Source organism: Sesamum indicum, linkage group LG1, assembly GCF_000512975.1.
Source record: "Sesamum indicum cultivar Zhongzhi No. 13 linkage group LG1, S_indicum_v1.0, whole genome shotgun sequence".
NCBI classification, from domain to species: domain Eukaryota; kingdom Viridiplantae; phylum Streptophyta; class Magnoliopsida; order Lamiales; family Pedaliaceae; genus Sesamum; species Sesamum indicum.
The window spans coordinates 5,769,622-5,784,094 of NC_026145.1; the positions used below are offsets into that span (position 1 = coordinate 5,769,622).

General features: G+C 28.1%; 1 protein-coding gene across 1 annotated transcript in view; it reads right to left on the minus strand.

Moving 5' to 3' along the window:
* The window catches only part of LOC105157291 (agamous-like MADS-box protein AGL19), a 17,307-nt gene continuing 4,050 nt past the window's right edge, over positions 1,217-14,473 (minus strand). The window contains exons 2-7 of the mRNA XM_011073670.2: positions 6,736-6,820; positions 2,262-2,323; positions 2,029-2,128; positions 1,900-1,941; positions 1,758-1,799; positions 1,217-1,553 (exon numbers count right to left, since the gene is read on the minus strand). Of these exons, the coding sequence (XP_011071972.1) occupies positions 1,434-1,553; positions 1,758-1,799; positions 1,900-1,941; positions 2,029-2,128; positions 2,262-2,323; positions 6,736-6,820 (451 nt within the window). The 3' untranslated portion in view covers positions 1,217-1,433. The remainder of the gene's footprint in view (positions 1,554-1,757; positions 1,800-1,899; positions 1,942-2,028; positions 2,129-2,261; positions 2,324-6,735; positions 6,821-14,473) is intronic.

Below are 14,473 nucleotides of genomic sequence, written 5' to 3' on the forward strand. Positions count from 1 at the left end.
TCGGTCGCCAGCTCGAACAATACACAGAAAATTAAAAAATTAATTGTAGGCCTTCTGGGTTAAACAAACCCCTATAACAAATTACAAGGAGCCTAATAAACAGAAATAATGATACAACAAATAACCCAAGGAACTGCAGAATCAAAGAGACAAAGAACATAACACAATAAGTAGATCTTAAGCTTAGATAGCCAAATCCTTAAAGCCAGAAAGGCCACAACCCAAGCACGGTTGCTTTACTCACAAAGCCACTGAGGCTAAGCCACAAAGGCTGTTTAACAGAAACCACTAAGGACACAGCCACTTAGGCTTTTACAGAGCCACCAAGGCTTTGCCACAAAGGCTATTAGTTAACTAGTGGCTTCAAGCTTTTAAAGCATGAAGAACAACTTAGAAATTTTAGAGAAGGGAGAAGGAGATAGGAGGTAAACATTATCAATACCATGAACCATTTCTTATCAGCCATATAAAGAGGCTGCTGATTAAATGGCATTCAACAGCCATTGATGGGGAAGAGAGAAGAACAGAGAATACGAAGAGGAGGGGGGAGACTCAAAGGGTCACTTGGGAAGAGGAAGAGAGAAACAGACGGCGGAGAAATAGGGATAGGGTTAGGGTTTGAGAGAATTAGAGAGAGACTTAAGTAGCTAGTCAGTCAGGTCAAACTAATAAGTGGGCTGAGTTAGTGGGTTGAGGAGCCTGATGGGCTTTAAGTGAGTAAGCCTCCGGTGCTTGGGCCCAACAAATGGTTTGAGCCATAATTTATTTACATAACTGATATTGTAGTAGATATTAACCTATTAATAAGTGGAAGTTGAATTTATGATCCCATATTTAGGGATCTAAACTTCGTCAACTAAATGAAATGTATTATTGGCATCTTTAATACCTACTTGTTTTGAACACATTTTGAGCATATATAAGTGCACTAATTGACCTCATAAGGAACCTAATAAAAAGGATGGGTAAAATGCAAGCAACCTCTCTGTATTATTATCAATGAACAAATTACCGCCCGGTGAAAAAAACATTAGCAATTTACTTTCCCATGTTTTTTATTTTGAAAAGCAAAGAGAGATAAATGGCTTCTTTTTTTTTTTATCATAGGGAAATATTTTATTCATTTGCAATATCACAAAGGGGTAAATTACATTAAGCCAAAAAAGAAATTCATCTTCAGGTTTCAATTTATAAGTGAAAAGGATAGAGAAATTGATTATTCAGACAAGAAAAACTTGATTAAATCATTAGTAAGAATTGACACAAGAATACATGACACTCTTCCTACTATATACTCTTGAGCAACCAACATTTGCTTTAATTCCTATTACTTGCAGGTCAGAAAGAACAGATGTAAATATGTAACATGCTGAAGAAGACAGACATTATTTCACAAACTAACAACAATATTCTTCTCTTTGGTCCCCGGATACCTACACGTTGGTCGTCCGGGGTTCAGGAAGTCCTATGAACAACGCGGTTTCCACCTCCATAAGTTGCGGCAGAAGTTGGACTTTTGGGAGTGTTGACAGTTTTAATGGCAGCATTTCGCTCTGAAAAAGTAAATGAATAATAACGTTAGTTGTAAGTAGTGACCTAAATACTAGACGGGGTATTTTATTAGCTTCTGGAATTAAAAAGATTACTACTTATTATAGTCGAAGCTTTCTTGTAAGAGAGTTGCATTAAGAATAAGAACGTGTGGAAGATTTTAAACCCAACTAAAAAAGCACCAAAGTAAAGTAAAAAATGCCTACCTTCTTTCTTAATTCTATGTTTTCTTTCGTCAGGTTCTTCTCCTGCATTACAAAATAAATATTCATAAGTAACTTGGCAAATCCATTTTGAGATCATGTGCCGAAAATATACGCCAAAAAACAATTGAGGGAACATTTTTACCTGTTCCTTCAGCTGATCAATCTGCTCCTTAAATAACAAATTCTGACAAAAAAGAAAGAACACAACATTCATGTCAAGAAATTAACAGTTGATGATTTACGTGTTGCTTATTATTGTACGCAGACGTACCTTCCTGGCTCTGATGTTGCTCAAACTTCTTTCCAATTGCTTTTCTACCTCTTCTAACTCATCAGTGGAACAAGAATCTAAATTTTCTCCTAAGAGCTTTCTGCAATACGGATATGAAGGAAGTTCAATTTTGGACATTATAGGACGTTCCCACGTAATGATCACTTGTCTAGGTGTGAAGAATTTATGAAGTTTCTTGTAGGAAAAGTGCGAAACAACGATGATAAATTAACCTCTTGGAGTCTTCAAGGAGCTCAATCTTCTTGTACAACGTTGCTGTCTCCTCTTTCAGAAGCTGCCTCGGATTCATTTACAGCAAAATGTTAGAAACTGTGTACTATAATCTCTCTTTTTCATATACTAGATATGCACATCAGATTTCTTTAAATTCAAAATCAAATAGCTATAGCTAGAGCTATATATATATATATATATATATATATATATATATAGGGTTAATAACAATTTATCCCCTATGATATTGAAAATGAGCACACTACCCCTTATGAAAAAATTATAGCAATTTACCCTCTATACTTTTTAAAATGAAGCAATTTACCTCCTTATACAAAATCGTAAATTGCTTCATTTAAAAAATTATAGGGGGTTTAATTGTTATATTTTAAAAAATATAGGGAAGTAAATCGCTATTTTTTTTTTCATAAGGGTATAATTTACTCATTTGCAATATCACAAAAAAATTACTTGCATTTTTCCATATATATATATATGTTATTAGTCATGGAATAATTAATGTGGTAGCAAGAATTGGGAAGAATCGTTTTGGCCACTAGTATCTGATAAAATGGTGCAAGACAATATTGTACTTTTATTAAATGTAATACGCCATAGTTCAATCCTCGTATTATAAATGACTACGGCCTAAAATATATGGTAAATTACTATGAGAGAATGACTCAATGACTATTAAAAGAAATCAGTATCAAGTTAATTAGCAAGTAAAATTCTCATTGCAAATTATATTACTTACTAATGAATTTAGCAAGAAAATTTACTTGCCAATGAATTTAACAAGGAATTGTTTCAAATATATATTAAAAACATAGATTATCAACGAGAATTTGCTAATTAGCTCGACTTTGATTTTAGCATCAAAACTTTCTGTAGATATTAAGCCATTTTCATGTAGTGAATCAACACTACATACCACTGCAAAATAAAATCAATGTGAAAACATAAATATTAACTGTGGTTAATTAATATTTATCATGATTTTTAGCTATATATAGCTAATATTTTGATATCACTTACAAAAATAGTGACTGATAGCATTGCGTACATCATAATTAATTAATATCTGTCACATATTTTTTTTTTATAACCATGGTGATTGACAATTCTAAAAAATCATATTCTAGTAAATCTACAGTATTAACGGCCAAATATATATTAACAATTAGGATATGGAGCAGGTAATTTGTTGTCTACCCATAAAGTTAATTATCGGGAGATCAAAGATTCTTGGACGTACATAAAATGCACTTATCCTACTATAAGAAATAATATTATTAACAAAAAATATAATCTTTTCATAAAATAATGGAATTGGTTGCTAATTTACAATAACAACAAATTTAGCAAAAAAAAAATATATTTGGTAATTAACGTGTAGCTGATTTTCACAATTAAATATTTTTCTTTTAGTGTTGATTTCGCTAGAAATTTTACTTACGAAAATATTTGTTGGTAAAATTTCGGGGGAACTTTTCAATTGTTTTGCCAAGGCCAGATAAGAAGTTTGGCAATATTAATTTTTTTTTTCCGAAGTATAACAAGAAAATATTATATTTTTAATGTCAACCTTTTGAAATCACAAAAATTTAAAATTTTTATATCTAGCTAAATTCGTTACTAATACCAATATTAAAATTCCTTTCTAAGTATAACAAGAAAATATTCCGTTCCTATGTTAGTTTTTGAAATCACAGAAAACTTAAAATTCTTATATCTAGCTAAATTCGTTGCTAATACCATGTATTAAAATTTCTTTCTAAGTATAACAAGAAAATATTTTGTTCTAATGTTAATTTTTTGAAATCACCAAAAACTTAAAACTCTTATGTCTAGCTAAATTCGTTGCTAATACCAATATTAAAATTCATTTCTAAGTATAACAAGAAAATATTACGTTTATAATGTTAATTTTTCGAAATCACAGAAAACTTAAAATTTTATATCTAGCTAAGTTCGTTGCTAATACCAATATCAAAGTTCCTTTCTAAGTATAACAAGAAATATCTTGTTTTTAATGTTAATTTTTTAAATCACATAAACTTAAAATTCTTATATCCAGCTAAATTCTTTGCGAATACCAATATTAAAATTCCTTTCTAAGTATAACAAGAAAATTTTCATTTCTATGTTTAATTTTTTGAGATTACAAAAATATAAAATTTTTATATCTAGCTAAATTTATTGCTAATACCAATAAACTTAGTCTCCTTTCTGATTTTCCTAACTATGACATAATTTCTTCTAATGTCCCTAATTTTTATACTACAAGTCAGTCATGAAATTATTATTATGTTACACAACATTGAAAGCAAAGTTAAATATTTATGCTCATAAAAGGTTAAAAATCGTATCATTTCTTTGTTTTCAATCTATATAGCACCACCAAAATATCAAAGTTAAAACGATCAGGAAACATGCATTCATATAAACTCGAACTAATTTACTTTCCACAAATTGCAAAACAATTTACAAAAGTATACATGCACAGTATACTCTCATCATTTTGGTTATTCATGAAATGTAAGAATCATATAAGGGTTAAATTTATTTTTTATCTAATTACTTAGATCATTTGATGTTTTTATCGCAGTCTATCAGCAAGAAGAGTGAACTCTTATAAAAAAAGAAGCTTGAAATTACAAAAATTAAAAAAATGCAGAACCAAAATGGTATCCTAAAAAGTTAAAGGACAACAAGAATACTGGCAAAAATGAGCTAATGGAAATAGTATCCCCAATTCTAAAAGGGCATATGAGATATTTACAAGCATTTTTTCGTTAAGAAGGATGAACTAAGATAAAAAAAGAAGATTGAAATTGCAAAAATTAAAAGGATATAGAACTAAAATACTACTCTAAAAATTAAAAGGACGAAAATGCCAAATGATCTAAATTAGAGAGACAAAAATACATTCAACACATAACTTAATTAATCACGTGCGCATTACCTCTGATTAATCTATGACAATTGCGGTATGCATCCAACAAGCTAGTTGTGTTCCTCCTCAATAGTCCATTAATTGTTTTTAGACACGTTCCAATTCTTTTACATAAATCACTAAGTAAACATTGTTATGTATTTGTTTTGCCGATTTCTCCAATTTGTATATGTTTCTCATGTTATAACTCACTCTAGACGTATATTTCCAACCATATATTTGTCTTTAGAAACCTTTTTCAAATTCAAATTCTAAAATTCAGCATGTTAATTTGTGTAGTGGTAAATCAAATAATAATTTTCCATTAATTGTTTCTTTCTCTTGCAGTTTTTTCTCTTAACTATTTTGACAAAGTATTTATAGCAATATCACATGATGCTATGTTAATGGTTACATTACCATTTTATGCAATGTGATGTAACCCTATTCAATTCTATCTTGGTTACATATTATTATACGGAGAAAAATTATGTATGATTTTTCTATCTAGACTTTATATCTTGGAGCTAAATTTCACTACCGTATGAAGCAATTTTGTTATCTAAGTTTATCATGAAAAATTAAATTTTCCTTGATAAAATTTAAGCACTCAAATGTATGTTTTGTGTTAAACTTGTGAGGGAATATAGGGACTTTGATTCCTAGATAATATTGATTTGATTTAACTCTATAGCAATAATAGGATTGTAAAATAACTGTATATTTCTAAGTAATAGGAATAATTTCCTTTGTCAAAATAGTATCATAAGTCTTATTTACTCAAATTATGATTAATGTGAAATTTCAGCTATAATAATAAGTTTGGCATCAATACATTCTAGACTTGTGAAAGTCTGATATACATATGTATAGGGAAAAGTATTATTTTAATCCGCTAAGTATGCGTAATTTTAATTTTAGTCCGATAACTATGTTCATTTTTTGTTAGGTCCAGCAACTCACAAAATTGCTTACTTTTAGTCTTCTGTCAGATTTTCAGACAATTTTACCCCTATGAGTGCATATGGACTAAAACTGCCTTTTAAATATTGCATAGGGATAAAATTGTCCGAAAATCTGCCAAAAGACTAAAAGTAATTAATTTCGTAAGTTACTGGACCTAAACAAAAATGGACATAGTTGTCGGACTAAAATTAAAATTAGACATACTTAGCAGACTAAAATAATACTTTTCCTCATATATATATATATGGGGACAAACACCAAATATCAAACAACACGAACTTTCTTCTTAGACTATATGCAAATACATAATTAGTATCCAAATGTAATATTAGTAATACAAAGACTAATAGCTGAAAATATTGTCAAACAAGAAAACTATTACTTCACAATAATGTCAGCAATTTGAATGATTACGTCACATTGGAAAGGTAGATAATCATATGTAATACGGAGCGTGAACATAATTGATAATAATCTAAATAAAAAATTTTATAAAGACTAAAACCATTTACGTTCAAGTTATTCATTACAACTATAATGCCTGTAATACAAAAGAGAAGAATCCTAACCTGTAAGTTTTCTTCGACAGAGTTTCTCCCAAAGGCTAGGGTCTTGGTATTCTTTCGATATCTTTCTATTGTGTTGTTGATCATACTGCATATAACATTTTCATAGAGGTTAATTAATATATTTTGGTAAAAACAAACTTCTTTTCTTCTGAATTAAAATCATATTAAAGAAATGAACTTAGACTGGATAAGTAAGTTTTAGACTACATAAATCATATAAGTCTTAGACTGCATAAATAAGTTTCTAACAAACACATACAGTGGGAGGAACAAAGAAAAGGTACATAAAGCATGAAAAGTATCAACTCAACTATGTATTCATTCAATTATGCAAAAATGCAACTTTGGTCGTGTAACTTGTTAGGTTGACTACTTTTTCTTTAGGTCTTTTATAAATATCACCGGGTATTTGACCCTATAACTTTTAATTTTTGGGCACATTTAAACTGATTTTTGCTAGACAATTAAGAATTGATAGAAAATTCCTTGCCCTACATGAGGTGAAATTTTGGGGATGTTTTACATGGAGGACCATAGATGAGTGACATTGTCCATGGGCTGATTTTGGAGGGAAATATCCAATACCTCTACTCCAATTCCTCTTATCGCCCTCCTTTTATGCACAAAAACTTGAAAGTTTAGACAAAAATCGGCTAATTGAGATTGATAAATAATAAGTTAGACTATTATGCACATAATATATCTCTACTTAAAATTTATCTTTATGTCTTTATAATAAAGAAATGAATATCTCAAATAACAAATTATATCTAAACAAGTTAATGCAAATATCTAATACAAACCATACATTAATCTATATATATTGACTAGATATTTCTAGATAAAATAATCACTTAAAACTTGTATAAAAATTTATATGTATTTCTATAAAAAGATATTATTTTGAAGTGCTATAAGTAAACATTGCATGTTAATAGAGTTCAGTAATCGACGGTCCATACTACTCTCTGTGCAAATTTTTACCTAACACTCATTACTATGTATTATATAAGATAAATTAATATGTACCTATTTTTTCGTATATATATATATATATATCTTTTGTTGTATTACAAAAATTAAATATAATGACCTTACACAAGAAATGTATATTTATTTTTATATTATACATAATTATTTATTTAAAAATATATACTAGGATATACTAATTAACATGTACTACATGTTAAATATTTATAAATATACAGTTATTTTGGGATATCTCAAGAATATTTTTTATAGATGCAAGAAACATATATAAATGTTTATGTGTGTGTATATATGTAACACCTTAAATTTCTACCTCATGCGCACATAATAGATGTTTCTTAAATATGGTGAACATATTAACATCTCACCTCCCTAAGTAGACAAAAAAAGGAAATGTATCATGTGAAATTTTAAGAAATACGGTATTCGGATTAAAGACAATTTTAATTATTTAATTGGCATCTCAATTAAATTTCAATCAGTTCTTGACTGAATGCTATGTTTCCTACTTTTTGTTTATCTAAGATTGAGTTGTAATATCAGTTGTGTTATTCATAAAAAATTCATAACAAATCTTGTTTCATATGAATAGAACATCGTCTCGAACATACAATATTTTTTATACCTTACTTATGCATAGAGTTTTCATTTTTAATTAATTTAGTGAAAAATAATGGTACATTATTCGTACAATGAGCAATATCACATTAATTTCCTTTGATGATATTCATAAAAATATTGAGATTTGATAATAACATTGTTTGGGGAATGTTTCTTGCATACATTCATGTGTACTCTATATTAAGCTCAATGCCCTAGAGCAACTACTTTGGTAGTCGAAATATTGATTGCCTAAACTACGCTTACATTATTTTTTCCATATATAACTATACTTTTAATTTAATTAGTTATATTAATAATTTTCTATTCATAACATATTTAAACCTAATTTATTATTCATTTTATATTATCTTTTTTTATTCAATTAAATAAATATAATAACGATGGAAAATTTACACATGCATCGAATGCGGTTCAATTGCTAGTATGTATTAATTTAGTAACAAAAGTTGAAATTGCTTTAGAAACCCAATATATAAGTATTGTAAAATAAAGTAAGATTAATGTTAAAATTTCTCTAGAAGCCGAAGAAGACAAAAGATCATCCCACAAACATGTAATATTGTATTTAACAGTCGACAATTAAGTTTGTGTACAATATATTGATTTCTTATGTTAAATGTTAAAATGAAACCTTTCCGATCAATTTCACTTTTAGTCATAGAACAAAAATTAAATTCTCATGCAAATTGCTTTTGTTGTGCAGTAAGTATAGATTTATGTAATCTCCAAATATACATCTTTTGAGATAAGTAAAAGTTGCTCTAATCTTATTATTAATCGAATAAAAACCAAAAATAAAAAATACTTTTAGATTAAATAACAAAAATAAAATAAGTATTGAGAGACAAAGAGTGAAAAAAAAAGTGAAGAAGAATACCTTTTGGTATCATTAACATTTTATAAAGTGAAATGCAGTTGTTCTCATTCTTATCTTATGGCATTAATGTATTCAATTATTTAGGTATCCAATTCATTGAAAACTCAAATGTAAGACAAATTTTATTAGTTCTTTGTTCTAAATCTTCTACCTAATATTTTTACACAAACAAACACACACACACACACACACATATATATATATATATATATATTTGCTGATGTGCAAAGACTAATATGGATTAAGACTAAGGCGAGTATAGTTGTTAAAAATATGCTCCTTTGCCCATGTAATGTAACATGCTCAAACATAATAATGTTAAACATATAAGCAAAAAAAAGTTGATGTTCATTCTTACTAGTCTTCTTAATTTACTTTACGTTTATATATACATATATATGAACCGTATATGAGTAGTAATCCTATTCGTTGTTAAGTACTATTGTTGCCGTTTACTTACTTTTCCTTTAGGTATGTCCTTAATACATGTTTGATACTGCTTGACTAACGATTACCGTTGCATGAATTAAAACCCGCTCTAGAGCCTATGATATCACCTAAGACAGCTATAGCTAATACTTTCTAGTACATGAGATGGAAACTAGAAGAAAAAATCCTCCAATTTCATTTACCAAAGAAAAAAAGAGAACAAAGTGAGAGAAACATGACATGTTAATATAAGATCGTCTTGTTAACAAATTTAGTTCACATGTTTAATACAAGATTATTGTTTAACAAATGTTGTTCTTTAGAAATTAGAGAATGTATCTCTTAAGAAGATATGTTTGTACAAGTATTAGACACATATGATATGTTGAGGAGTTCATATCTAAGACAAAAATTTCCTAGTTCAAAAGAAATAATGAAATTGGAATTATGAAGAAGAAACATTGACATTAACATGTAATACGAGAATAAATCCTTTACATAGGTGAATTAAGTTGGCACGAATATTCTACTCCTAGTATGACTTTTTATGGCGGAATCACAATTTTAGATTAGTAACAATGGCATCTACTTTGAATCAGTAATTGTACTACTTCTCATTTTAAACTTATAAAGCCTCTCTCTGAGTTCCGCTATTAGAAAATTAAAAGGCATATGTTAATTGAACTCACTAAACAAAAAAAATGAAAAAATGGCCAACTACATAGAATAACTTCTTTGAGAATTAAAGTAAATGCTAACTAAGTTAGATTCTAAAATTAGTGACGAGCTAATATTACTAAGTAAATCCTTTTTCTTACTAAACTCATTGCTGATGTAAATTAACAAGAAGTTCCACTAATTTGCAAGGAATTTGTGTATATGCTAATGACATTATATATTTCTTCGAGTACTTTAACAATTACAGAAAACTTGCCCTCAAATTGTGGATAAATACAATATCTACATGGCAACTCCTCTAGTGTATAATGCCTATAGCTTTGTTTGGTTTCATTTTTAGCCCATCTCTGGGATGGGCCAAAATATGCTTAATGTTTGCCTTCATTTGGCATAAATAAATACACACACACACACACACATATATATATATAAATATATATAAAAAAATATGATTTGATAATGAATAGTAACTTTTGTCTCCCAAAACACAACAATAAATATACTACACTTATATATATATACATATATCTATATAAATATATATAAAAGAGACATGATTTGACAATAAAGAACGACTTTTGTCTCCCAAAACACAACACCAGACATATAACATTTTTTAAATTATTTTAAATTATATCTAAAAATAAATCCAAACATACACACTATCTCCAACGAATACTTATTTATCTGTATTTTTCTTTCTTTATCTCCACAAAACATTCAAAAAATAAATCCTAAACACTATGTATGCTTCTTCTTTATAATTTCATATATATAAGGGTGCAGTTGCTATGTGTTCAATCCCGCAAGAGGAGGCAATTTAGAAGGTATAAGGTATGTCGGAATATTATTGTTATTTGCTGGAACTATATTCATATGTGAATATTCTTCTGAAAAGTATGGGCAAAGATTATGTTACTATTACGTGTGTGCTTATTTAGTATCAAATGGCAATCTAAAAATATATATTTTCTCTTATATGGTAGAACAATTTATTCCAATTGCGAAATCAATGAAGAAAACATTGCATTGGTTCAAAACAAATGACATGCTTTTACATCATTTTGTGAAAATCATTACAAAGCTGAATAGCAATTAAAGAGCTAATATATCAAGCTCTAGTGCCAACTAATTTTAGCTAATCTAATTTGTTTGAGTTGCATGATACACTTCAAATCTCTGATATATATTTGGATCTCATTATAAGATGTTGTTAGGTGATAGAGTCATTGCTTTTGACATTAAAATGGGAAATGGAGTTTCAGTTTTTCAGCTTAGGAGCAGTGGTGTATATTGTGGATCCTGTACGAATTTATTTTTATAATTTAATCCTGTAATTTTAAATTTTGACAATTATATTTCTTTTTCGGTTAAAATTGCATGCGACTTGCATATGACCCAATTAATTTATAATTTCAATCCTATAAATCAATTCATGCAAGATAAAAAATGTCACTCCCTAAGTTATAAGACAAAATGTATTTTTTCCCCGTTAAAATGTAAAAATATATATAGAATAAGAAAATAAAATAATATAAAGTTAAATTTTGACATTTGACAGTTTGATGATACGTACTAATTATATCACCTTACAATTGGTACGCTTGCAAATTTTAATTCACTAACAAAACACTACTCCAAGTTTGACAAATTTGGGTAAATTGAGAAAATCAATTAGATTTCTGAATTACATCATCATTTTTTAACCCAAGATCCTAATTAAAGGCAGCAGTTGTCAGGTAAGTTTATAATAAATTTGGACTGAGGTCCCATAAACAAGTTTAAGGTCATGAGTTCAACACCTATCGGACATATGGACATTTAGCTCACTTTATGTGAGTGTTTGTCTCATTTCATATGAGTTATTGTGTTATTGTAACTTATTACTGTTCTTAGTCATATTTAATATGTTAATTAAATTGATATATTATGATATTGATGTATTAGTTGAATTGATGTATTATTTCAAAAGACATTTGCAGGGAATCATGTCTTCTGTAATTCCAATTGAAGATAGGTGTAGCTTATAATTACACTAACTCCCGAGGAAGATCATTGTATGTAATCTTATATTTTATGTCAATTTGGTATAATTGTTGTCAACATGTCTTTAAAGAAACTTAACAACTTTATAGAATACCAACATGAAAAGATTCTTACTTGAGGTTTGCACTAACCAATTAGATGTATAGATTAAAATTCTGGTACATAATTTATTATTTTTTAAGGTTAAACAAAAATTGATGTAAAAATTTAACTTATTCACCAAGAAAATTATTTTTTTCATGACTATGAGCCATGGCAAATATTTTTTATCATAACTTTTAGCCATTACAAATATAATAGCCACAGTCGTAAAAATCACGACCAACAACCATTGCATGGTCGTGGTCAATGACTTTTTACTATGTTTATTAATTTTTAACCACGCTAATTAATCATGATAAAATATTATATTCCTTGTTATGTATCTTATATTAAAGAGGGAGATGTAATATCTCAATATATATATAGATATATATATATATATATATGAGAGAGAGGTTAAGAAGGTACTAGGGTTACACCTGTCTTCTTAATTAATTATCTCTATTTCCCTTACCTTGAATTCGATTAACGAATTTGGATTTTATTAGGGATTTAAAATGAATAGATTTGAAACTCTTTTGATTCCAAATCAACAACTTTGAGATCCCTTGTTCCGCAGTGCAAACATTTATAGAAAGATTTCAAATTCATTAACTATAAATCAGTTGGTATGGTTAAAAATAGAATTAAAGCAATTTATCTCATGTGATATAGGAGATGAGTAAAAAAAACTCGTGGAAAAAAACAAAAATAGCAAATTATCCCCTATCAACGGTTTAGACAGGATTCTTTTTCCCATTATTTGTCAAAACGCGTTTGCTAAAAAAATTTACAAGGAGCTTTTGCTCTTATCCCATATCACATGGTGGTAAATTGCATTTTACCCATTAAAAGTATGTAGAACTAATGTCACAAAATTAGCAAATTATCAACTGTTTAGATAGAGTTTTATTTTTTTATTTATTTTTTTTTTTGGCTTCATTTTTCAAATCACGGGAGTTATTTTGCTAACAAAAATTTTATAAAGAATTTTTGCTTTTTTCCTATATCACATAGTGGTAAATTATATTTTACCCGTCAAAAGTATGTGGAATTAATGTCACAAAATTCTTTCTTTTTTTCTGAATAATTTTCATAATTTTTAATAGTGATACATGTAATTCTTATTGTTCTGTTATACAAAAATACTAATTTCAGTACCTATATAACTAATATAGAATTTTAGTAAAACACTGCAAATAATTGCATCTTTACAAACTATTGATAAAACTCCATCAACATATATAATTTAAAATTATTTTACAATTAATATGATTATATTTTAGTAACAATAAAGATCAAAGTCATGATAACTATAATTTTCAAAGTAACAAAAATCAAGTTATTTTAAGCACAAAATTATATCAAGTTAGAGAAATAGAAGAAAGTAAAGCACTTGAAAAAAAGAGAAAGAGAGAGAGAGAGAGAGAGAAAAAGGAAAACTTATGTATGGCTTATGAATTAAAGAGTGTGAGAAGAGAGAGATATGTCCCAATTCACTTCTAATAGAGACAAAAAAAAAAAACGAGAGAGAGAGAGAGAGCTAAAGCAGGAAGAGCAGCTTGAATCTTTTATCATATTTTTGTATTTTACGTTAATGACATAAAAATCACGAGGAAGAAACATTGAAAAAAATGAGATTGTTATACAAGGTATAAAATCTTCTTTCTAGGCCAACGAAATATGTTGCTACAAATCTTAAGGTTAATTACAACGGCCTTCATTTAGAGTTAGTATAGTTATTAATTAACCTATTCTTTTCTTAAATTATATCGCCCTCTAAATAATCAAAATAACAAATGACTATGACACTTAATTACTTTGAAATTATTGATCCTCTTCTAAAGTTACAAAATGCATTCCCTCCAAATTTTTAAATAATTACATTACGTTCCTTCCAAAAAAGATTAAAATCATGAGAATTAAAAAGATGTAGAACCATAATATTACTCTAAAAAGTTAAAGGACGAAAAAAATACCTAAGTTATGGGATCAAAAATGAATTTAAGCATA